The sequence below is a fragment of the Cricetulus griseus genome, chromosome 2 (genome assembly GCF_003668045.3).
Source record: "Cricetulus griseus strain 17A/GY chromosome 2, alternate assembly CriGri-PICRH-1.0, whole genome shotgun sequence".
NCBI classification, from domain to species: Eukaryota; Metazoa; Chordata; class Mammalia; order Rodentia; family Cricetidae; genus Cricetulus; species Cricetulus griseus.
The window spans coordinates 416866490-416892644 of NC_048595.1; the positions used below are offsets into that span (position 1 = coordinate 416866490).

At 46.8% G+C, this 26155-nt stretch overlaps 1 protein-coding gene across 19 annotated transcripts in view; it reads left to right on the plus strand.

Annotated features, from left to right (window-relative positions):
• Nrp2 (neuropilin 2) overlaps positions 1 to 26155 on the plus strand; it is a 158992-nt gene that overhangs the window by 55685 nt on the left and 77152 nt on the right. For all 19 annotated transcript variants that reach the window (XM_035440981.1, XM_027397041.2, XM_035440982.1 and 16 more), the window contains 5 exons: positions 2957 to 3101; positions 5202 to 5551; positions 7355 to 7499; positions 11679 to 11795; positions 14763 to 14903. In XM_035440981.1, coding sequence (XP_035296872.1) covers positions 2957 to 3101; positions 5202 to 5551; positions 7355 to 7499; positions 11679 to 11795; positions 14763 to 14903 — 898 coding nt within the window. The remainder of the gene's footprint in view (positions 1 to 2956; positions 3102 to 5201; positions 5552 to 7354; positions 7500 to 11678; positions 11796 to 14762; positions 14904 to 26155) is intronic.

A 26155-nucleotide genomic window follows, 5' to 3' on the forward strand; every position in this document is an offset into this window, starting at 1 on the left:
ATGTGAAGAATAATTTGAACCCAAGTTCAAAAGACACATTGTTTGCTTCCAAAGACTGGAGAACGAGCAGAACTGAACAGCATAATAGAATTCCATGTGAGACACACAGATCAATCATGTGTTTGTCTCCCATCCTGACTGAGACTACTGTAGGTGGAGCGTGAGGGCCTTCACCCAAAGCTCATGGTCACATGTGTTCATGGGGAGACAAGCTCTCTCTGGTGGGTGCATCTGTATGTGTGCACCCCAGTGCCCACATGCAGCATGTTTATTCCTAAGGACCCCTGCAGCTATGCAATCATTTTCTTAAGAAGGGAGGATGGAGAGTTAGGCATATTGGTGTGTGCCTGTGATCCCAGTACTCATGAAGCTAAGGCAGTAAGATCTCAAGTCCAAAGCCAGACTAAACTACATCATGAGTTCCAGGCCAACTTGGGCTACAAAGTAAGAGCCTGTACCAGAAGAAACAGAGGGAGAAGGGGGAAAGAAAAGGTTCCCTGGGATTATCTGCCAAGGCTGAGAAATGAAGGGGGTCAGATAAGATAAAATTGGATATTAAAAACACATAAAGCATGCTGTGTTTCTAAACGGTACCAGCATGGTGTATGTGCTGTGGATTAGAAGCTGTGTTCGAGTTCAGATCCTTTCAGCTCTCCAATTACACATTTATGTGCCAACTGAAGCCACCTCCAATAGGACTGCTTAGTGTCTCCTGATGGAGGCCACACACAGTCACCATCACCATCCACGGGGAACAGCCAGAGGTGGCCCCCACCGCTCACAGCACCCATCCGAAATCAGTAAAGTGTGTCATTTGCTGCTGCCTTGCCAAAACAAAACAAAACAAAACAAAACAAAATCCTCTGCTGCATGCTGAACTCTAGAAGGACTGACTCATCTCTTTAACTTGGATTCGGTTCCTCCAGCCCTTTCCTCAGTGCTGTAGAGACATTGTCAGCACCAAGGAAGCAAGAAATGGGAATGGTGAGGCAAGCTCTTTCCCGGACCCCATTCTCCTCTCAAAGATTAGAGCATCAAGGAGTCGGTGACTCTCCTCACAGGCCTTCTGCCAGGTGCTGGCTCTGGCACATCTCCTTCCAGGTCCCTCCTCTCCCCCTTGCTAACATGGTCTTCTCACTCCCTCTCTGCAATCACGGTGCAGGCAGCAGCAGGGCCAAACCTGGGCAAGAGGAGTGGCCCTTCTTCTGTGTTCCCTGTGTTGCAAAGCAGCAGAGGGAAACACCAATTGCATCAGGGTCCTGCATGGGCGAGCTACCTAGGTAGTACAGAGAAAAGCGAGCAGGATGGTTGAGTAGGATTCTCTCAGAGTAGGTTTCGCCTTGTGGTTCAGTGAACTGCTGACATCATTTCTTTTTCCCCCCTGTTTAGAACAAGCTACTTCCCTACTTTATTTGGTTGCAGAAGGAGTGAAGTCTCTTACCCTTCGCTCCTATCATCTGTGGGTTTTTCTTAACTGCCTCTATCATTTGGCCTTAGCAAATGGAAAATAGAGAGGGTTCGGGGTTGCCAAATGGCAGAGCTCAGTTTATGGAGAAGAAAAGACGGCATTGTTGACTGCCTGTAAGCTTGTGCGATACTCCGCTGTTTCCAAAGCCGTGATATAGTGTAGCATTGTAAACTCCCAGTGGGATCACATCAGTCGTCTATGGCTTTACTTCTATTTAGCCCCATGATAGGACTCCGAACTGCCAGCTAGAATGCTGTAAATTTATCCAAAGAGATGAGAGTCCACAAAGCAAATCTCAGACTTGAATTTCATGGATCCACACAGGGATGTGTGAGCCTCAGTTTCTCCATCAGTAAAGGAGGGGTTGTGAGTGTGATATTCAATCATTGTGTTGACAGTCTATGGCTACATAGGTGTTTAAATGTACTAGTTTTTCATCTTTCTTGTCCCCTACCTGTCTGTGGCCTACACATCTGGCAGGTACTGAGGGTTAAGAACTGAAGAGTCTAATTCCCCTGAGCAGAAGGGGATGCTGGTCCAGGAAGACTGGCCATGAGTAGATCTACAAGGTCCTGTGGTTGTTACATGTATGGCAGGCATGAATTAGAAATGACAGTTGGCTGCTTGTTTCTTCTGTCTACCCTTATCCCAGGAAACTAAAAGGGACTCACATATTCTCTCTCTAGTTACTTATTTTAATGGAGAACATACAAATACATGGAGTCCATATGGCCGTTATTGATTTGGGCCATCTGGTAAGCTGGGGCTTGTGCCTACCATGTTAGGTCAGAAGCTACTCCAAAAAGCCTTTCCTCCCATAAGAGCGGCCCCGGTCAGCTGGGGACAGGGATGGATTTCATTACAGACTAGGGGCTACACTAAAAGGAAGCTGGAGCATGACTCTTAAGAGGCTGTCTACAACAAAGAGCAGAGAGAAACAAGAAAAGTGTTGACTGACAGAAGGTACGGGGTAGAGAGCTCTGCTCACCCGCTCCCACACTCAGAATGGGGAAGTGTCTAAGGAACTAACAAAAACAACAGTGAAGTGCTGTGCAATTAGAAAATGCCCTGGAAGTCGTCCCGTGTGCCCGCAACATGAGAAAGAGGGAGTGTCAAGTTCAAGCTAGTGTGTGAGGTCTGCTGGCCGTGGCAGATGACATGTCTACCTCCGTTATAATGAATGTGCTTTTTTCTCTTTCTTAGCTTCTGGAGTGTTTTCTTTTTGAAAGCCCCTTCCTCTGTTTGCTCTCAGCCCAGAAGCAAAATATTCCTTCCTTCCAAAACTTTTTGCAAAGTTTGCTTTTTTGTTTTCAAGTTAGAGCAGAATGAGAAACTAACTTTTTCCATGGTTATTCTAAAAAGCCCAACACGACAAAGTCACTGATGATTTGTAGGCTTGTGGCACTTTCCTACCCTCTCAATGACTGCTCAAGTGTTGGTCTCATAAACAGGGATTTCAGTGACACGGCTTTGCATCTTATATTGCAGATATTTCAAGCTAACAATGATGCGACTGAGGTGGTTTTAAATAAACTCCACATGCCACTGCTGACAAGGTTCATCAGGATCCGCCCCCAGACGTGGCACTTGGGCATTGCCCTTCGATTAGAGCTCTTCGGCTGTCGAGTCACAGGTGAGGTGGGGGGGGGGTGGTTCCAGTGAGGCAGGAGAAGCAATTACATTCTAGGCTTTTCCCCTCTTTCTGAATCTATAAGATTGTACCACGTGACCTTCCCAAAAGGAATGGTTCAAAGATGCAACTCCTACCAGACTTACCCTTTTCATTCATTTATTCATCCATCCATTCATCAAACATGTTTTTATTATGTTAATGCTACTTCTACTAGTTAAACTGTGCTGAGTGATAATTTGATATCAGATTCTAGTTACACCATAAATGTACTATATTTTACTATTCTTATTAGAACTTGATGGCATAGGTCTTGTTGTTTTCCTCATTTTACACAATTGGAAACCAAGAGTCAAAGAACTAAATCCCCAGTATGTGATGGTACCAGGGTTTGAACTTAGGTAACTTGAGTCTCAAATAGTATTCTCTCCTACCTCATGTAAAGACCAAGATCTACACATGGCACTGTAGACACACTGTGAGCACGGCAGACCCAGTCCTATATGGGCATCTTGACAAGTTGGGTGTACAAGCAAAATGATAAATAAACGTAAATTCAAGAGAGCTATTAACAGTCTCAGAAAGAAAAATGGTGCTCGAATGGTCTAAAACCAAGGGCTGTACATTGGAGATCACCAGCATGGGAGCAGGAGCCTTCAGTAGGCTGATACCATGGCATTGCAGTGACGCAATGGTGGTTGGACTAGCAATAGTGTCTATGTGCACAGGTCAATCATTGCCACTCTTTGGGCTCCACCTAGAAAAGCAAGTTGATTCTTTGACCTGGAAGGGTCTTCGTTGTCCTTTCACCTACCTGCCTGCTTCTCCTCATTCCATCTCTGTCTAGGAGTGCGCTGTGGTTTGTGCTTAAGGTTTCTGGTTCAAGTACCCTGTGTCTGAACCTTCTCTACATCTTTCATGACTCTCTTCTGTACATTATGCTGCCAGTTCTTTATAACACCTAAGATGACACTGAAGAAGAAATTACACTCAGAAAGGCAACAGCTTAACACAGATCATCATCCATCCCCCGACCTGCACCTGTTGTTCCTCTGTACAAATCCCTTGTCACCTTCAGACAAGGACCTGGCTTTCACCTTGTAGGGAGAGTTCATCCCAAAAGGAGTATCTTCTGTCCCTTCTGTGCTGCAGGCTAGGCCAGCAGAGGGCAATGAGCAAGGATTTACTTAGTACTTGTGATCCATTCATTCCCCACTCCCTCGTTCACTCCATGAAGAAGACCCCACACTGAGACTGAGGCGGGCAGGTGAACAGGATGAGGTATTGGGTGTCAAAAAACTTTCAAGCTAGTGGGCGAGATAAATAGCAAACAAATAATTGCAAGCTAACATGCATGCAGAGGGAGTACAGGTGCTGGGAGGAGTGACTGAGGGCACCTAGTTACTGTGGAATGAACACTGGACCAGAGATGAATGCCATCCTTACACTTGGAGGTGAGCAGATGTTAGTCTGTGGTGAATGGGGGTGGGGGAAGAACATGTCAGGTGGTGGCAGGAGTGCATGGGACGAACTCGAGGCAGTAAAGAGCTCCACTTCAGTCACACATGTGGAGGACTTGGTACTGAGCCCAAGAAGGTTTCCATCCTGTAGGTAAAATGATCTTCCAGGAAGGAATTTGATACTTGCCTGAGCTCCACTGTACTCAATGTCCCTGAGTGTCAGTGGGGATTGGTGTCATGGATGGATGTATGGACACACACTCTCGGAAGCCGTGAATACAAATGGCTAACAGCCACTGAACACTTAGGTACACCCGGCTCTGTGCTAAGGCCCACTCTGAGGTCATTAATAGAGTCCTCACCACAGCCTTCAAGAGGTAGGCACCATTGAGGGAGTCCATTTAGACTTGGGGAACATGATGCATAGAGCAATTAAATCACTTGACCAAAGTCACCTAGCCAAGTAAGCAAGCAGAGTGAACACAAAGCCAGGCATTCTGGGTCCAAGTTCAGGCTCTGGATCACAATGCTACACAGCCTCAGAATGCAAGACAAAACAAATAAGCATGTGACCTGAAGATCTGAGAGCTGCTTATGAGTGGGCCTCAGCCGTGACTTCCAGTATTTTCCTTGTCTCTCCTAGATGCACCCTGCTCCAGCATGCTGGGGATGCTCTCTGGCCTCATAGCAGATAACCAAATCTCTGCCTCCTCCACCCGAGAGTACCTCTGGAGCCCCAGCGCTGCCCGCCTGGTTAGCAGCCGTTCTGGCTGGTTTCCCCGGAACCCTCAGGCCCAGCCAGGTGAAGAGTGGCTTCAGGTGGACTTGGGGACGCCCAAGACAATAAAAGGTGTCATCATCCAGGGAGCCCGTGGAGGGGATAGCATCTCTGCTATGGAAGCCAGAGCATTTGTACGCAAGTTCAAAGTCTCCTACAGCCTAAATGGCAAGGACTGGGAATACATCCAGGACCCCAGGACTCAGCAGCCAAAGGTAGGCCATTCTGGGAGAAGTCTAATACCATTCTAAAGGGAGGTTAATCTGGGGTGTGCAGGGAGCTGGGGTGCTGATTTCCCATCTAGCAGCCATCATCAAACCCCATCAGCCCAATAAAACCAGTATCAATGAGAACTATGTTGTGCCAGGCCTGGTCCTTAAGTTGGACTCCTTCTTAATCCCCATAATCTTTCTACAGAGATTCTAGTGTTTGGCCACTCACATTTTAGAGATGACAGACTTGAGGCTTATGTTATATCCAGTCACACTGTTTACCAGTACCCGAAACCAAAAAGTCAGACTTCAAAACCCAGATACCTAACCAGTTCTCAATACTTTCTACTTATGAAATTTAGTACCATTCTCAGCCTCTTCTGGATAAAGTTTCCTTAAAATGGGCCAGACATCCCAAGGGGATGTGGTTGTTGGAGGCCGAACTATAGAAACTGGGGGTTGCTTCCAAAAATAACTGTTTTTCTGAATGTTATGCTCCTTCATATTTTCTTAGTCTTGATTGCTCAGATCTTTCGTGCCTCTCACACTGAGTTTCAAAGGAAGAAAGAGAATGATATTTGGGCCAGAAGTAACAGGCCATAGCAGCCCATCCTCCCACCATGAGAGAAGGGAAGGCTGGCCTTCACCCTAGCATGCAAGGAGCCCCAGAAGGAAAATGACTCTATGCCTCTTCCCTCTTCAGATTGATCTCCTGGTGGGCCAGGTTATCTGGTCCTCATTTCTGAGTTATCCCTTGCGTGGAGAAGTACAGGGTCTTTAACAAGGGAAGGGCAGGGCTAAGTTGGGGGTTTTACAGTACTGATGTGAACTTCCAGCTCACCATCCCAGGGACTTGGAAAGACTCAGGGTTTGGAAACCAGAGCCTTCAATGAATAGAGCAGAAACTGGACCACAAGTCCAATTGTGGCTCTTCTTGGAAAAAGACACTAGCTGGGCCATGCCCTGACTAAGGTGGTGCCCTTACGTTTAAGACTATGTATCCTGAGTAGCTGCAGATGGCTGACCCCCAGGCGTTCCTGAACATAGCCACCTCAACACCTGTCCTCTCCCTGTGTGAAAGACTCTGAGGTGGCTCTGGGAGGAGTTCCCACACGGCTTCAACTTCTGTCAGCAATTTTATGCATTGGCGACCTAGGAGAGGTTTCTTTTGGTAGAATTGCTTCTAATAAACCAAGGTCTAGAAGACAATCTGAGGCCATCAATTTGTAACCAAGAGGGTAGTGTAACAAAGAGGGTAGTGTAATTACCCTAAAAAGAGAGTGGCTGCTTTTCTTTCAGGCTGTCCATGAGCTGGGAACTGTTGACCATTGGGATCCTTTTGTCCCCATAGTTCTAGGAATAGAATAACCTGCAGGGCTTCATTCATGCAGGCAAACTGAGCTATGTCCCCATCTCATTCAGGTATCTTACACACACAGTCATCCAAGCACTAGAAAAAAGAAAAGACTTCTTTTTAAAATAAGGCAAGGAATCTGGACTGGTAGACACAGCCAGGCCTGCCTTCAGTTCTCCCTGGCCAAGGTCAGCTTAAATCACATTTGGAACTTAGACCTCCCCTGACAATGGCCACTCTAATGCTCTCTAGTTTCCATATTTCAAGGTCCCTCGTGGACCTTCCAAATGAACAAAAAGACCTTAGTTGGAAATGAAGTCACATAGGTGGTAATGTCCCATGAATCAGCCTCCATGCTGACTTCTTGGTCGGGTGTGTGTGTGTGGAGGTGGGGGGGAGAGATAAGTGGGGAGGAGTTCCACAGGAGGGCTGAACAGCCTGTCTCCCTACAGCTGTTTGAAGGGAACATGCACTATGACACTCCCGACATCCGAAGGTTTGATGCAGTTCCAGCACAGTATGTGCGCGTGTACCCAGAGAGATGGTCACCAGCAGGCATTGGGATGAGGCTGGAGGTCCTGGGCTGTGACTGGACAGGTAAGGGGGATTTCCTCTCCATGTCTTGCTCACTTGCTCTTGTGGTCTTGGTACCCTGGGAGGACACAGGGGCAGTCCGCCTTCATGGAGCTGGACATCACTGTGTGCCCTCTGCCTGGCCCCTGTTGTTTTCTTGGACCACCTCTGAACTTGGAGAAATCTCTCAAGGGAAGCATTTTGTCCTTTGTCAAGGATCACTTCAGTTCTTCAACACAAGTCTCTCAAAAAACAAGTCATAACCACCCACCACCCACCCAAATTCAATTAGACCCCAGCTCTTCAGGCCAGGGGGCTGTGGCTGTTGACTTAGGAAAGAAAAACCCTCTCATGATAATAAAGTAATCGGTTTATGTCTGAATCTGGCCTCCAGATGTCAGAGGCCCAGAGACACCGTTTTCCTTTCAAAGTTACATCTGTAAAAGGCATTTATTTGCTCAAGAGGGACACTGGTGCAGGGTGCATCTTCCCAGGATGCAAACGTGGTCCTGCTCCTTCCTGCCCTCCCAGGTGGCACAGGCCTGGGGCAAGTGGCTCCATGAATTCTCCCTGTGAGGGTGAGGCCCCAGAGCTCACTCTCCCCCTTGCCAGTTGCTGAGGGAGAGAAGACCCTACCCTTCTGAGTCAGGCCCTACCTTGCCTCTGGCCACTGGTCCTGCTTCTTCCACAGAACTGGCACAGCCTGCCAAACCAAGCTTTTGCGGAGCCACCTGGGGCCTCAGGGCCCCACCCGGTGCCAGCAGGAACCACCAGCAGGCATAGCTCTCCTGCCCTCCCCACCAGGGCCCCAGGTATCCCCATTTTCCTGTCTGCTGTACCTGTCACTGGCTCAGGCAACAGCATGGCATGAAGGATTAATAAGGGCATGTCAGAGAAGTGCTTTTGGCTCCCAGGGAGAAAAGTGCTGCCTGTGTGCGGGCTGCAAGTGCACAAGGAACAGGGCCCAAGTTCACCGATAGGCTTGGAGGGAAAGACAGTCTTATGGAATCCATACTAGTAGGGAGACAACGCCCCTACACCCCCTCGAACACACACACTTGTAGGGGTAAGACTAAGTCTTCCAAAGCCCAAATGGTTGTCATCTGTACCTCATAGGTACTAAAATCCCACCTCAGATATAAACCATTTTCATTTACCCACCTTAGACTTCAGCGTTAAAGCTGTAGAGGATCCAGAAACTTCTAGGCTAGTGATTTTCAAACATGTTTGACCCTGAGCCTCAAGTTAAACTGAATCTCCATTGTAGCCACTTCCACTGACAAAGCAAACACACATGTGTGATTATGGGGAAGTTCTTGGATTCCCCCGATTGCTAAATTCAAGTCCTTCCTGGCCATCATGAGGTGTAGAACCTAGGACAAATGACTTCATCTTTTTCCTGGAAAGTAGGGGTGTTATCAATCTGTCTCAAAGCCCTAAAGCTGTTATGAGAATGGCATGGAGTAATGGCAGAGAGTATTTAGATTGCTGCCTGTCACTGGCAAGCTGAGTGCAGGCAAATGTAATGGAAGTAGGAGATTCCCGAAGAAGGGCTCAACCTTATTAGTCGAGCGCATCCTGAAAGATTACAGCTCAGACTTCTAAAAAGCTGTTATAATCCATTAAATTCCATGACCCAAGGCTAGGCGTTGGTGGTGCATGCCTTTAATCCCAGCACTCGGGAGGCAGAGGCAGGCGGATCTCTGTGAGTTCCAGGCCAGCCTGGTCTCCAGAGGGAGTGCCAGGATAGGCTCCAAAGCTGCACAGAGAGACCCTGTCTCGGAAAAAAAAAAAAAAAATCCATGACCTACCGATAAGTGTGCTGCACAAAGCTAAGCCTACTGGCCTTTCACAGACTGGGAAACTGAGTCCCAAGAAGGTCACCCAGCTATCTGGGGACCAGGTCACACTTCCCTCTGCCCCCCTTTCCTTCTGTGCCATGCCTCTCCCAGGCTGGCCTTGCATTATGGCCAGCTGGACATTTGCTGATGTCCTCTTCCCCTTATTGTCCCTCCAGTCCCAACCTGCCCCAGATTGCCCTGGTGACAGCAACAGGTTTCCCATTTCAAAGCCCAGCCCTGCTCTTGGAAGATCAGAGTTGAGGCGTGTTAGCCTCTGCCCAGCTCCATGTCTTTGAAGTCTCTGACATCTGGTTTTAATTTTGGAGGAACGCTGCTGTTTGGTGGGCAGTTACCTCAGAGCACTCAGTACAAACAGTAGGCACAGAGGCTGTCTCCTGTTTCCTCACTTTCACTCACACACCCTGCCCTCTTGTCACCTCACCAGCCTCTCATTGCCCCTGGGTTTCACTTTATCTCCTCCCTCCCACCAGCTGACCAGTTTCGTCTAAAATTTCCAGAAATAGTTTACGGACATATTCTTCTTGTTTTCAAAATTTCCATCTCTGTCTGTAACTCGCCCTTGGTTCATTTTTTTTTTCTTTTTCCTTCACCCAAAAGGAAAACAGAAAAATGAACGGCTGGGCTGAACCAGTTTGGCTAAATAATTTGACAGGCCTGTTTCACCTGTTAGCCAGTGTATTTGGGTTTCAAATGATTGCTTCTTGCCTTGCCGCCCATAGTTTGCTTTACAATTGAGTTTGAGATTCAATGACACAGTGACAAATCTGAACTCACAAATTAGGACACTTCGAGGTTATTTGCTATTTACTTTGAGCAAAAGGCAGAAGCGGCCGTGGGAAGCACGGAAGGTTATGTGCGTAGTATTTAATAGCAGAAAGGTGGGAAGTCGACCGTGAAGTCTTTTCAGCATATTTACCCATTTCCTCAGCTCCTGGCTTTATTAAATAATATCCTGAAGGCTGCCCCACAAAGGCACCTAATCACATGCAATAGTGCAAAGGAGCGTGTGCAGACACAGGGGGAACAATGCCCTCACTTCTTCAGGGCGTCTGGGAGGGCAGCTCTAGGATACACTCACCACTCCATAGCACACAGGTTTCCAGAACTCTTCCCACCCCACCCAGGCCCTGACTCACAACCTCATTCATTCCCCAAATAGTTGGTGAATGAGTGACTGAATGAGCAAATAAACAAGTGAATGAATGGATGTGTGAATCACCTACCTGGCCCAGGTGAAAACAGGCTGCCTACAGCACCGTTTGACCTAGTCAGGTTTATCGTTTGCTCCTTAGTATAACATTTGTTATAAGTTGCCAATATTTGTGAGCCTGGAGATTTTACTAAGGGACAGGAGGCTTCTCTGGTGGGCAATGCCAGGCTGGGAGGGGATTTGGAAGAGCTAGCCAGAGTAGGTTATCTCTTCTCTGGGCCTCTGTCTTTTGAATCAAGTCATGGGGCCTCGGGCCTGTTTGCCTGCCTTCACTCTCTCCACCACGCCTAACTCTTGCCACCCCCAGTCAGCGTCCCCGCCGAATGGTAACTGTACCCAGTGGGTGTTTTAATTTGCCATACCTTGACCAGAAGCTGTAGGCCATGTTACTCCACCTAGTCTGAGTCTCTTTAAATCCATATTCCCATCTGTCCATGTTCACGAAACGCCAACACAGAGTCTGGATTCGGGCTTCCTAAGCTGCTGTTTCACTTACAACTTTGGTGACAAATGCTCCTGATTATTTTATTGTAGGTGGCCCCCACGGGCCAGATTGTTTTATAGAGTTAGTTTTGATTCCAAATAAATCCTGTCTAGCATAGTGAAAGTATGTGTTTTGAGAAAGCAGAGCCAAGCAGCGAGGCCCACCAGCAGCCATGAAGCTGAGACAGAGCGCTGGGGCTGGTTTCCCATGGAACAGAAACATGCTCCAATAAGCACGGAGATTGTTCAATCGATTTTGGTGGGCAGCATTCATTTTGATTGTGTGCCCTACCACACTACCCTCTGAACAGAATAGCCCGATGTGGTTCAGCACCACTTTGGGGTCAGCCTCATCCACCCCCATGGCTGTCACTTTTGTGCTGCCCTTAGAGCCTCTAGTGTGGGGTCAACCCATGCCTGTTGCAGCTGCTTCGGGAGTTCTAGACTGTTATCCTTCAACTAAAGTGACCCTCGTGACTCTGCCCCCAGCTCACAAGGGTGAATTCAGGTTGTGCATACATCTGTGCACCTTCCCTTTCCTCCTTACAAGCTCACACCTAGAAGGAAGATCTTAGTTTTTGGCATCTTCCTCTGCTGGGTGACAGTGCAACCTGCTGCAACATTTCTTTTCTCCCTTCACCTTTGCAGACTCCAAGCCCACAGTGGAGACACTGGGACCCACCATAAAGAGTGAAGAGACCACCACCCCTTATCCCATGGATGAGGATGCCACCGAGTGTGGGGAAAACTGCAGCTTTGAGGATGGTAAGGATTGGGACGTCATCATGTTTCATCTGGGGTGGCATGAGTATGGACCAGGCAGATGGCCCATGATCAGGCAAGAACTTGAGATACCTTGGGTTAGAGGTTCACATGAACTTACTTACAGAAGAGTTCAGAGAGGTACAAATACTCAGAAGCCTGAGGCAGTGGCTACTAGAAACACTCAGATATGGTGACAACTAATATAGCCCTATAGATACAAACCCACTGCTAAGGTAAGAGCTTTGAGTTCTCACTGCCTTGACTTAGTTAAAGGAAAACCATCCCCAGACCAAGACTTAACAGCAGCAACAGCTTTTTCTGTTAGGATGTGTCTCTGTGGCACAGCCATATGAAGACCTGCTGTCTTTTTTTGGGGGGGGAGTCATTGTTTGTGATAGCCACGTGAGTCCACCAATTAACCAGAATCAATGCACTTCCCTGCATCTGACAATAACCTTGATTTATGAAAATATAGTGGGGACGATTCTACCAGACTGCCTGTCCCATCTTCTATGTGTCATGTCACACAGGCCAGGGGCAAAGACAGGATGTGAGGGGTCCTCAGCCAGTCCTTCAAAAACCCAAGGGAGCCAAGTTTTTTGGATCATCTCTTCGCATGGGAAATCATTATTCCCTTCATTTGGTCTTCAGAGCATATCCAAGTAGATAAAGTCAGCAATTGGAAGATTCCCCAAAGCAAGTCCTATTTGTAATGTACTGTCCAGGTCATTTTATTAGGACATTCCCAATAAGCCACAACTTTTACAACACCTAGAGTTTGGGCTGGACTTTTAAGTTTGACAACCTCAATTTAGAGTAAATGACTGGCCATTATTAACTGTTCACTAAACAAAATGAGGAAAGATTAGCAAAGACATTTGAGAAAGGATGTAAAGATGTAGAGAGCTGGTGAACCCGTGGCGCCTGCTCACAGCCAGGGGGCAGCATGGGAAACTGCCAGGGTGGTGAGAGTGGCTCCAAAAATTAGCCATTAAGAAGAATGGGATGAAAGCCAAGAATTAATGCTGAAATTGTGGGACTGAAAAATGAAAATTAAATGCATATGTTTTAGGGAGTGTGCTTTGGTATATTGTGTGGGTAGGGGACACTGTTGGTCAGGGTTACTTGAATACAAAATCTTGACATTTTAATGAGCTTGTTTTTAGTTTCATAATGAGACGAGGAGAATCTTCCAAGACATCTCTGAGACAGAGAGGAGAAAATGAAACACACAGGGAGTTAATGCATGGCATTAGATTCACAAAGTCAGTATGTCCAGAGGCATGGGAATGGGGAGCCCAGCTAAACGGCAATCCAAAGGAAAATTTAAGGGTTCTGCTGCAAAATTTCAAAAGTTTATTTTTAATATAATTTTACCGTTTACAGTGGTTTGTTTGATTTGAGGTTTCTTTGATGGTCCCTCCCTTCTTTTTAGTAAAAGATCTTTTTGTGGAATTTGGTTCCTGAGATATAGTATGCGTATAAACATTACAGAGGAATTATGGTATATTGAATTACTCTGTATTTTTGAATGGAAAAATAGACATGTGGAGAAATTGTGGAGAGAAAGAGATGGTGAGGGCTATTGCCTGACTTTCCCAAGCCACAGGTTGATGCTTCTCTGATGGGTTCCATGTGTTTCCTTTCCACTCCAGCTGACTTTGGCTAAGGGTGGGCAAACATTAAATCTCCCCCTTGGGAAGGCGGGACACAGTAGGGTCTGTTGGCAATCTGTGTCCTGCTGCTGAGATCAGCAGCAGCCCTGGCCTCCAAAGCCAAGTGTCCTCCACCCCATGGTGGGCAATTTGTCTCTACCCAGCTGCTGTTGCCTTTAGACATCTTAACCAGCATTCTGAACCTTCCCCATGGAAATTATTCACTGGGAACTTGGGAAGGGAAGTGAGAAGACCAAAGACTCCACTTCCCCTGGGCTACTAGCATTGCCAACCCTTTCCCTCTGTCTCTGGCAAATGTCCAGGTGTGGGTTCCCATCTTCTCTTTCCCCACCTCCGTACCACCCCCACTGAATTCCAGGGTTAGCATTAACTCATACTGGGCTTTTAGAACTGGGTGGAACCCCAGAGAAAACCCACTTGGTTCCACCTTTGGGCTCAGCTAGGTAAATCTCTAAAGTAGACAGGGTGAGCCATTCTGTGGTCACTTTTTCTCAGACTCTCAGAGAATGTGTTCTTCACCTCCCCTGGGATCCTAACCCTCAGGAGCGCTGCACCATGTACCGTAGAATAACTGGGATGACAGGGCAGAGTCACCAGGCTTAACAGATAAAAATACTTCTCATGTTACTCAGCTCTGAGCTGGGCAGCTCTAAGGGTTACCACTCCTCCACCTTCGTTTTCACTCTTAACATGTCAGAATGCCCACCTGACAATGCCAAACTATACCAGCCCTCTGAAAGAAGAACTGTGTCTCAAAGAGGTAAGGGCCGGTAAACAAGCCAGCCTTGTTTCTGAAGTCACTTTCTTCGACTCAGCCAAAAGTTCCCTGGCATTCAGGTCTCTCTGGCTGCTAATGGGCCGCCCCAGCACTTCTGAGAGCCAGGCTGGCAGGAGTTGAGATGGTCCTCTTAGGAAACCTGAAATCCACTGAGGTGCTGGGGAGACATCCTCCTCTGGCTTTTTAGGGAGCAGCAATTTTCACATTTGTCTGCTCTCTGAGGTAGACAGAGGAGGCTGATTAGAGCCTGAAGCCATTTGGTGGCCTCATTTATAATTGCTTACTATGGGACCCACTGGCAGACTTGGCTTTCATGCCTAGGAAAGATGAGACCAAAGCCTGGCCAGAAAGGCAGTGATGGCCAAGATGAGTGAAATGAATGAGCAAAGGGAGCCTCTTCTTTCTCTGCTTCCTACTCAGGCCTTTGCCAGCCATGGAAGTAGCATCATTATGGCTGTACTCTGGGCCCGGCTTCATCTGCTGGCCTTTTGCTTACTTTTCTTCTCCTTTTAGACAAAGATTTGCAACTCCCTTCGGGATTCAACTGCAACTTTGATTTCCCCGAAGAGCCCTGTGGTTGGATGTACGACCGTAACAAGTGGCTCAGAAGTACCTGGATCAGCAGTGCCAGCCCCAATGACCGAACATTTCCAGGTAAGGCAGTTGAGACGTCCTAAGGAGGATGGAAAACCTGCCTACACATGGTTTTCATCTGACACTCTTGCAAACTCCATAGCTTCCCACCACAGAGCAATTTTCTGCTCTTTGCCCACAAACGGCCACAGATATCTGCACACACACTGGCTGGTCAGTGGTTCTAGCCTACTCAGGATTTCAGCCCAGCTTTAAGTTGCTAGGGAGAAAGAGAAACCAGGACAATGAGAGAAAGAAGCCATTGGGAGGTCCTTAGGAGTTGATAGGAGTCCACTAGTGTCCTCTTGTTCCCCCAGCCAGCACTGGCTACTATTGTCACATAGCCTCTTGTCAACAACAAGGTGTTGTTCCCAAAGTTTCTCATTGGGAAACCGCTGGCCTGGATTCTGACTCATAGATCTGTGGTTACCACCACTCCAGGATTGAAATGCTGCCATACACAGGGCGTGCCACTTTGGATGTGATGCCCATGGGCGTGTCTTAGCCAAGAGCCAGGCACTTGGCCTATAAAGGAGACTTGCCATCTTTTAAGCCACAAAAGCCAGATCTCAGAAGCCCATCCTGGTACTGTAGCTAGACACTGCTTTTAGCTCCTGTGAACAAGGAGGAAACAAAAGCTATCTGCTGGCTGTACTGTCACATGCTTTAACACTTGCCTTCTGGAAATGTCTTAACAATAGGCTTTCCAGGGATGCCAAACTAGCTTGATAAGGTATGCCACATTCAATGGTAAAAATACTCTCCCCACAGTTCAATGAGCCACAGACATAGGAGGTGGAGGAGCTCAGACAAGCAGTGTGGGGGGGGGGGCTCAGGGAATATATTTCCTCTGTATAGATACAAGAAGCAAATCACCTCCAGAGCAGAATATACAGAAATGATTAGGAAATGTTGAGTTGGGGGATTTATTATTTTCCTTTTTAATATAATTTAATATAGTTTTATGTAATTTAATTTTTAATAATGATTATATTTAATTGGCTTGTAAAGTTCCAGAAAATTTAACAAGTGGCCTTCACAAGCCAGTGAACACTCCAAAACACTCTGATTAGCTTTCAGTTTTCATATACCTCTAACCTGGACCTCAGATAACCAAAAGCCTTTGGGAGAAAGGGGGTTAATTCTGGAAATTTAGCAGGCTAAATGTTGATGGAGTGCACTGGGAAAAGGCCAGAAATGAAAAGGGGAGGGGCTCCCCTCTTACTGGCTTCTTCAGAGCTGCCCTCGCCCTGATCGCCCATGGTGCCTCCTGTCCCTAGGAGTTCAAGGAGGGAGGAAGGCTCTAGAAGAATACTTGGGGCTAGTTTCCTGCCATAGCCCACACTTGCTTTCCCAGAGGGTCACAGCATCTGCTTGGAAGAAAAACATTTTCATATTTCAAGTGTTTATCTCTTCAGCCTTTGAGTGCTGGCTCAGAGAGATTTGTATCTGAGGATCACCACAGCCTCAGGCTCGGGAGAGAGAGCACTTACCCCAGTCCCAGCTCTAATCCCCCTCCCCCTCTCGTTCTCTGCAATAATGTTTAATTAATATAATGAGCCTCCTGCTCCCTGGGAAAAAAATACTTATTTTTATAACCCAGGCTAGATTTTTCATTTCATTTCCTCTCCTTTGAGACCAGGTCCAATTAATTGGTGGTTTTCCCAGCCCCCATCTTTATCTGCGTGTAAGAAAGGTGAATGGGGGTACATGTGTGTATATGTTTATGTATTGTCTGAATGAGAGGTAGGGATTGGGGCGATCTCCGGTGAAGCTTGGCTGAGGTACTTCGAATAAAGGGTTGTGTACATGGATTCTCTGTGGTGTTAGGAGGATTTATTATTATTATTGGTGGTGGTGGTGTGTGTGTGTGTGTGTGTGTGTGTGTGTGTGTGTGTGTTTTCAAGATTATTATTATTATTGGTGGTGGTGGTGTGTGTGTGTGTGTGTGTGTGTGTGTGTTTTCAAGATAGCGTTTCTCTGTAGCTTTGGAGCCTGTCATGGAACTCTCTCTGTAGATTAGGTTGGCCTCAAACTCACAGAGATCTGTCTGTCTCTGCCTCTGAGGGCTGGGATTAAATGTGTGAGCCACCAACACCCAGCTCACAATTTATCATTTCTTTTCCAGGGCCAACTTTCAGTCCTTTCTAATCCTTGGGCCTGCCCTTTCTATGCTTCCAAAAAGATTTCCTCTGAGGGTGTCTGAGGCTAGCCCTACCTGGGCTACAAGGCCACCAGTGAGCAAGTGGCAGTTCTGGTAGAGCATATGTCACCTCCCCTCTGCCATAGCCTGTTGTCCTACACCTACTTCTACCCACTTTGTTCAGACCCCACCCTTACCTGAATGCCTAGTCCCTTGACCCTTGCTAGTGGTTGGAAATTGTAGTCTTTGTCTTCATTTCAGGTGATTCATTCATTACACTCTGCAGTTTGGGAGGGCTTTTCAGAGCAGGCTAAGGAAGTGGGCATAATCCCAACTTTTGGCTAAATAGATGGGGGAACAGAAAGAAAATTAGGGCCATAAGGTCTAATGTTGAGAAGGAAAATGATTATTCTGCTTCTCCAGGGGAATCACTGAAGTTTAGGAAAGCCACATTTGTGACCAGACTCCAGGAAACAAAGTCACAATGTTGCCCTCTGCGATTAAAAAAAAGAAAAGAAAAAAAAGTCTTAGGGCTAGAAAGATGGCTCAATGGTTAAGAGCACTGGCTGCTCTTCCAGAGGACCCCTGTTCAGTTCCCAGCACCCACATGGCAGCTCACAACTGTCTGTAACTTGATTTCCAGGAGATCTGACACCCTCACACCAATGCACATAAAATAAATAAAAAAACAAAAAAACAAAGTCTTCTCCACTTCCCACTGTCCTGCTTACAAAACTCCAAATCACACTGTAAGCAGAAGATAGACACACTTTCTATTTGGGGTGGTCCCTTCTTGTTCTTAAAAAATGGGGCCCTGAGGGAAGCAGTTGGGAGAAAGGAAACAGCTATGCTGGACTCAGGGTGGGGACAATGCTAATGGGTGCAGAATGGCTGGCACCTGGCCCCAAACCTGAAAGCCACTGTGTCACCCTACTTTGCTCTTCACAGAGACCAGACCCATTGTTCTCTGGAATTGTGCAACATGCTTTATCCCCTTTGTAAGTATGTAAACAGAAGTCATTTTGGAAAGAAGGCATCTAATTCTAAGGCTAAGGATGAAGGGAAGAGGGGGTGGGGTGAGATGGCCATGGTGAAGCACAACACGGATGAGTTGATCACAAGTGTCCATGGAAACTACTTACATTGCTTAGATATTTTCTGATTGAGTTGTTTTCTCGTGCTCTTTCCCTTTTCTGCTCCCTTTTAAGTCAGCAAATAGTTCTGTTTCTCTGGTTAGTTGGTAATGGTTGCTCTAGGCTGACAAGACACCCACTGGTTTCATTCCACTGTTTTTGTTTTTCAACATCGTCTTTCAAGCCACTCAGAATTTCTTTTTTTAGCTCTTGGGGCTGGCTGAGCTGCCTAGAGTGTGTTCATACCAACTCCCCCTTGGGGGGAGGGGGCTGCTGTGTTCCGAACTCAGTGACCCCTGGTGGCAGCAGAGGAGCCTGTCCTACACTCTCTGACAAGCCACTCTGCCTTCCCTCTGAAGCTACAAAGTGTGCTATCAGTAGAACAGGCATATTTTCTACACACATGTTCTGATGCTTTGATCATGAAGAGAATTCTGAGAATGATGAGAGTTGGGTCTATAAGGAAGGACACAAGCACTCCTTGAGACGATAGGGTGGGCCTGGTACCCAGCTCTCCAGTGTTGGCTAAGGAGCCCTCAACTGTTTGTGGCTATTTCTATCGTAATTTTAATGAGCTGATTCTTCAGTTCTGCTTCGGCACCAGTCCTATTTCACACATGCAGGGACTACAGTGTCCATACATGGAACACCCCAGCATCTCAGTACTGTATTAGACAATACTGTTTTGGCACCTATGGACACCAGCAGGAGAACAAGCTCCCAATCCTTGATGACACTTCCATTACTTGGTTCAGTGAACACCAAGGAGCAAGGAAGTAGGGAGGTGGATTTGCCTGAGCCCATTCTGGAAGTGTATGGTGGCTGCTATTTTGATTTTCCTATGTATGCCACCCTGTCTCCCTCAGCAACCACAGGAAAATAACCAAGGAACATACATTAAGGACTATTTGGAGGCCACACAGAAATAGTATCCTACGTAAATATTCATACCAATAGTATTGATAGTTGTTATTGTTATGATCATTATTATTGTCAAGAATGTGGTAAGACCTGGGCCTGGTGGTGTTGGCAGGTAATCTCAGCTGGTTGAGAGACTGGGGCAAGAGGACCGGAAAGTTTAAGGTCTTCCTTAAACTTTCAAAACCAATTTGGGTGGCTTAACAAGACCCCATTTTAAAAGGAAAGGAAAAGGAGAGCTAAGGTTGTAGCTTAGTGGCAGAGTGCTTCCTTAGCTTCTGGCAGTGCCTAGGTTGAATCCCTAGCACCACTGCAGGGAAGGGGGAGAGGGGGGGAGAAGGAGGAGGAGGAGGAGGAGGAGGAGAGGAGGAGGAGGAGGAGGAGGAGGAGGAGGAGGAGGAGGAGATAAGACCAGAGATTAACAGGAACCTGCCCTGGCAGCCTCCTGATGGTGATGCAAGTGAGATCTGGAACGTGTGCTCTTTCATTCTGGAATATGTGTACTGTCTGAAACATTGATTGACCTTGTGGAGTGTGATTACAATGTTACTTTATTTCAGTGACTAAAAGCCATGAAAACATCTAAAGAAAACAGGCAAAGCCTATTTGTACTAGGACACCTGTGAAGGGAGCTTTGCCCAGCTAATAGAAGGGATTGAAACAACAGTGCCTTTACCCAGGTTCAAAGAAAAAACTAAGTGGGAGTAAGCCAAGAATCTAAACATTCAGGTTTTACACATGTTGTCTGTCCCTTCGAATGGAAGTAGTAGACCCTGTTAATTTCTCACTGGGGTTGTTTTGATGCAGACCTGGTTGCTGATGAACCCCAGCAGAGCCGGTGACCAGAGCCCTGATACACTTTGTGTGCAAGGGAGAAGATAAAGGGAACTGTGTCTGAGTATGGCCAGTCCAGGTTCATAGAGAAATCAAAGGAAATAATTGATGGAGGAGTTCACGATGGGCTTGGTTTTTGACAGTAAGCTAGCCATGACTCTGAATTTAAAAATCTCTCTCTGAGCTCCAAAGAGTAGGTGGCGGCTTGCAATTCAGACACTCCAATGGCCTCAACCTTCCTAAGGCTGTGACCCTTTGGTACAGTTTCTCATGTTGTGGCAACTCTCCCCTCGCCCATCATAAAACTGTTTTCATTGCCACTTCATAACTGTCATTTTGCTATGTAATGTCATTTGTAATGTAAATATCTGATTTGTTACCCCTGTAAAAGGATCATTTGACCTCCCTAAAGGGGTCGGGACCCACAAGTTGAGAGCCATTGCCTGCTGATTGAATCACCTTCAGAGGGGGCTGCTGTTGGTTTGGCTGGGGCGTAGCCCTTGCAAATGTAAGGACAGAAAACTGGGGCTTTGAACCATGATAGATTATTAAAGGATAGGGAGAGCTGAGCTAAAAACAAGCAATAGTCAAGGGATACTTTCAACTCAAAAAGGAAAGAATAGAGACTTCTTGTAAGATGGGAAGAAAACATCCCTTTGTGGAAAAGATGACAAGAGAGCGAAACTGCTGTCCCCTTCTTTCTGAAAATCACGAGGGACCGAGTTGATAACGAAGTGTCAGAATGAGATGGCAGAACTTTAGGTAGAAGCTGACACATCCAAAAAACATCTCTGCCTGCTAGGACTGGTCAGGCTGAAAACTCAAATGCCCTCCGAATGTCCTATCTTAAACCTCGAAAACATCCTGCTGAGTGTATCCAAAGTCAATGTTTCCCTTAACTGGTTGTTAATTTGAGGACCTTAGCAGAGACAGACTGACCTTGGGAGGCCAGCTGAGGGGCTGACTCATGTTTTAAGTATGACCTATACTAAGAGGCTCCATATCCTGCTTCGCTAAATATTCTTTCAGATGGTTGTTCTAGTAGGAGGGCAAGATGCTAGCCAGGAGATGTGTGTGAGGGACAGATGGCGCGCTTGGCTTTGCAATAGCCAGGAGGATCAAGCTGGTGATTTATTTTAGGGTTGGTTAAAGGGGAGTAGACACAATTGAATTCATTTCGATTGGACCAACCTCAGTCACGTGTCCATAGGACACTTAAGCAGCTGAAGCCAGATGGGATCATAAATCGCCAGGTGAAATATCAAGAGACCCTTCTTGAGACAGCATCAGGTGAAATGCCTGAACAGCCCTGACCTCTGCACTTCCTCTCTGCCCTTTTGAACTTGTGTTGTTCATTCCCATGTGGTTGTTTGCATCTTGGCAACAACAGGCATTTTGAGTCAAGGGGGCAGCAAAATGCCTCCCAAATATGTCAGGTCCAGGAGGATGGAATTGCATCTTGGGGACATTATTTCTTCATTCTCTTTTGGCAACTGAGTGTGTTTTCCTTTCCATTGTCTTTTTTGTTGGATGCTATCTATTGCCAGTATCCTAGCCATCAAACACAGAACAAGAAGACAACTTCCAGCAGACAGGAAATTCATAAGGCAACACTGTCCCCATACCATGCCAGCCTTTCTTTCTATTAGGTAACTGGCAGCCGCTGTGAACTTTCTTAGTATCTAGCAGTGGTTGGCTGTAGGTGGGATATTTCAGAGCCATCTTCACTTTCAGAAGGCATTCAATCTCAATATCTTGTATGAATGTGAGGACTTACCAGAGACAAAGCACTTAGCTCCAAAGAGGGGGTCAATAGAGGTCCACAAAGACCCAGAAAGGGGACATTTAAAAGGACTAGGGTTGTGTTTCCTGGGAAAGCACAAAATAAAGGCTTAAATTCATATTTTCTCTCTCTCTCTCTCTCTCTCTCTCTCTCTCTCTCTCTCTCTCTCTCTCATCTTTCCTTCCCTACCTCTCTTCTTCCCTTTCCCGCCCCACGAGTGTTTGCGTGTATATGTACCACAGTGCACAGCCTCTGATGTCAGTCCTTACCTTGCATCTTGTTTGGGGCAGTCTGTGTTTGTTCACTACTGTACATAAGGCTAGCCCAGAGCTTCCATTGTTTCTCCTGCATCTCCCACCCATCACCATGTAGGGATACATAATAGGTAGGTTTACTGAGTCGTGATTTTACCTCAGTTCTGGGGACCTGAACTTGGGTCATCAAATTTGTGAGACAAACGCCTTATTTACTTACCATCTCCTCAGGCCCCTGGGCTTTTTAATATCTTATGAATAAAGATGGTGCAAAGTCAGAGGACAGAAACTGGCTCATTCCATCAGGGATGAAGGGATGAATGGAGGAAACAGGGCCACAGGACAGCAGGAAGTGTAAAACTAAGTTTAAGATGTTTCTGACAGTTGGGTTGTGGCCTGGATAATACATTGCCAGTGTGGCCTGCGGAGGACCTTTCTGAAGGGAAGGATGAATGGCATGGTGTCAAGATGTTTCTGCATACTTCCTCTGGCCCATGCTAATAGTCACATGGGGTCCCACTCAAGATCCAAGACAGTATCACATTTTATTTCATCTTCTATAGGTGGTCACAGAAGACCTGTAGTGGGTGGTATGTGGTGAACAGCTGGGAGCTGGCTGTTTCCTGGAGTTGAGACAGGTCTGGGAAATCATCTTAGTTCAAAGATTGTCAATTCCCTCCTCCAGTTAAATCATACTTCCTTTTGCACCTTGCAATAGCTTCCCCAGGTTAATGGTCGTCTTTGGCCTGTGGGAGACAGTGGATGGAGTGGCATCAGTAACCGGGCTGCGCTCTTGCTATAGCCCTGTTACCATACAAAGTGCTTTACAGGGTCCATTCTTACAACCCTATGCAGTAACACCACCACTATTATATCTGTTGTACAGATGGAAAGACTAAGGCTTTTAAAGGTTTAGAGCATCTGGCCAAGATTCCACCCCAGGTGATGAAGAGCCAGCAAGTTGACTCAGTCCCATCTGGGTTCAGACCCTGCTTTCTTCACTCCATAGCCATGGTCCTGGAAACACGACCTCGTGTCTCCAAGCCTCAGTTTCTTTTCTAAAAATGGAGAAAACAAACTTGGTGTGGAGTGGGGTATGTTTCCAATCCCAGGACTTAAGAGGAACAGGCAGGAAGAGTATGAATCCAGGGCCAGCTGGAGCTACTTAGTTAGCAGGACCTTAGCAATGCTGGGGGTGGGTGCTGGGTACAGGGGAGTGGGGGGGGGATACTGCAGGATGGACAAGAAACTAAAGATAGAGGCACAGTGCCATACAGTATCTGTTCAGTTTGGTCATCCTCATCTTCTGCCCCCCCCCCCCCATTTCTTGAGCTTTTCCTGGTCTGAGTCTCCCTTTGTGGTGTCCCTGGTTCTAATCAGGCCTCTCTCAGTGACAGGCAGGGATGTTTTGCAGCTCAGCATCCCTCTGACTGATGTCGCCTGCTAATTCCTTAAATTTACATATCATCTTTCTTCCCTGGAGCTCATAGCACTTAACAGACAAGTGGGGCACAAATGATTTAACTGAGTGAAATCCAGAGGCCTGCTTGTCTGGAGACTCTGCAAACTCGTGGATTAGCTCAGATGTCAACGCTGAATTATGAGCCCTCAGCTGCTCGTGCTTAGCACGCCACTAGCATTAACTCGGTTCTTGCCATGGTCCTGTAAATCATGCATAGTGATTATCAGCCTACTGTGAGAGGAGGGAGAGAGAAGAAAGGAGAAAGGAGGGGGCTCTGGAGGCTCTGGACCAGCTGACTGGGAAACCTTTGGCCTGGCTGACTTCTAATGACAGGGTGGGTAGATAAGATAGACCCGGATAAAATCCTTGCAGCCCGCCATTTCACACCCGCACACATTTGGCTTTCCCAGTTGTAACGACTCCTTCCCTTAAGAATGCAAATTCACACAAGTGACAGAATTGCCGACAAGCAATTCTCAGGCAGCAAGTGGGTCTTATTTGTGAAACTGGGAAGGGAGAAGGCTGAATAAGAAGTCTCTCAAATGTGCTTTCCTTTATAGATGGGGTGGAAAGAGTAAGGGCTTGGAAGTTACAGGCGCACAGAAGATCAGGGGGACCCTCACTGGCATGCCAGTCTGCAGGGAGCCTCCACAGGTTACCTTGGTGTTAGGTTGCCTCACCTCTGAAAGGGGGCTGCTGGCTCAGGAAAGCAGGCGATGGCAAAGGGATTACATGAATCTGAAGGCTTGGCAGAGGCCAGCAGATTCTCCCTCTGTCCTCATTCATAGCATTCTTTTTTCTCAGTGTGTTTGTCATTCATTCATTTACTCATTCATGAAAGCCAATTTCCCTGAGTAGTGTGATATATATGGACTAAGGAAAGGAGAAACAGGCAGTGTTAAACCTTACGTGTGCAAGACTATCTGAAATGGGAGAGTGTAAGATGGCTCAGCAGGTAAAGGTGTCCGCCACCAAACCTGTTGGCTAGAGTTCAGTCTCTGGGACCCACATGGTGGAAAGAAAGAACCAACTCCTGTAAATACTCCTCTGACCTCCATGTGTGCACTGTGACACACTCATATGTGCAATCACATACACACATGTGAGCATGCACACACACATTAAATAAAAATATTTTTTAAAAATCTTAGATGGTAAGAAAGACACATATGACCCAGCTAAGAATGCCAGCTAGTGGGTAGTTACCATGAAAAATGGCATCAATTCCTGTTAAAGGTCGGTAAGATCAGTGATATGGTTAACAAATACTAGAGTTGTTAAGAAAGTGAGGGGGTCAATATTACATGTGCCAGAATGGTTACAAGAGCAAGACTATGGGGAGAAGGGAAAGAACCAGGAGGTGCAGGCCCAGGAAGAAGCTGTTTTGCCTCAGAAAGTAACTGCAAGGATTTGGGGCAAGACACCTGCAGGCAGCTGAAATAAAGAGTTTACTGCAAAAAAGTGGGGACTCCCTCAGTTAAGTCTGGGATCTACTTCTGAATCATCATTTCCCCCTTGGACAATTGCTTTAACCTTTCTTGGTTTCTCCATTGTGTGCAAAGTAAAAATCGGAAGTCTTGCTAGCAAGCATATAGCAAGGATGAGATGAAATAATACATACCAGTGTGCTTTGTAACCTGTAAAGCATTGTGCAATTTTGAGCCATAATTATTGTCATTAAAAGTGGTAGCAGAAAGATCTGATGGGGAAACAGAGGTTTGGAAGATCACTGAGTGTCTGGCGATGGTATCAGCATCCCTTCTCAGCAGACCCCATCATTAAAATGTGCTCTGGAGGCAGCTTCCTCTCCCTTATCTGCGCCTTGAACAGGCCTGCTGCTGGAAGGTCTGCCATAGGTTTAGCACTCTCCTAGCAAGAGAATGCCAGCAGGTGTAATAGCAGCAAATCAGAGATCTCCATCTGGGAGAGGGTGCTCACCCAGCCTTCTGGAATTCGAGCCTGTCTTTCCCCAACAAACCCAAGGTGTTCGCCTTCCCTATTGACTGAAAAAGCCCTGTGCTCATGTCTCAGGCTAACTCGGCATTCCAGAAGGCTTGCAGAGGAGTTTATCGAACCATGACCCTTGTCTCAGGGCCCAAAGCAGATCGGGAGAACTCCCATTTCTCCTCTGCCTTTGCTCTCTGAACACAGGTTGTAGGTGCCCATCTCTGCACCTGTGTCTGTGAGGCACAAGGGTTGCCAACTGTACCAAGAGCTCAGCCTTCTGCATAAGTACCGGATGGATTAAAAACCAATCTGCCAAAAAGCCCATTCTTGAAGCATTTGGACAGTGAACCCTTAATTTCCCAGGACATGTATATTCTCTGCTAAACACACAGCCTTTGTTAACAATAATGGCCATACCTTTTAGACCACTGCTGCTGTACATGCATGGCTGCTTGAGAAGGGTCAAGTCCAGGAAGAAAGTGGCATGTCTGACCACCTCCACCCTTTATCTGCTTAAAGTTGACATGAATGACAGTTACTGAGGCCCAGGCATCATCTACCATCCCTGGCAGAGACAGAAGGTTTTTAATGTCCTCCATTTGGACAGTGCCCAGCCAGACAACAAAGACTCGAAGCATAAGCCACCTGGCCAGAGTCACCCTCTAATCTGGCAGCCACTTCACCTCTATAAACTGTTCCCTTGTAATTCAGTTCATTAGACAGCATTGGCCCTTTGGGTAAGCCAGAGATGAGTAAGACATGGGTCAGGCCTCTTAGAATCTAGGGAGAAGAGACAAGC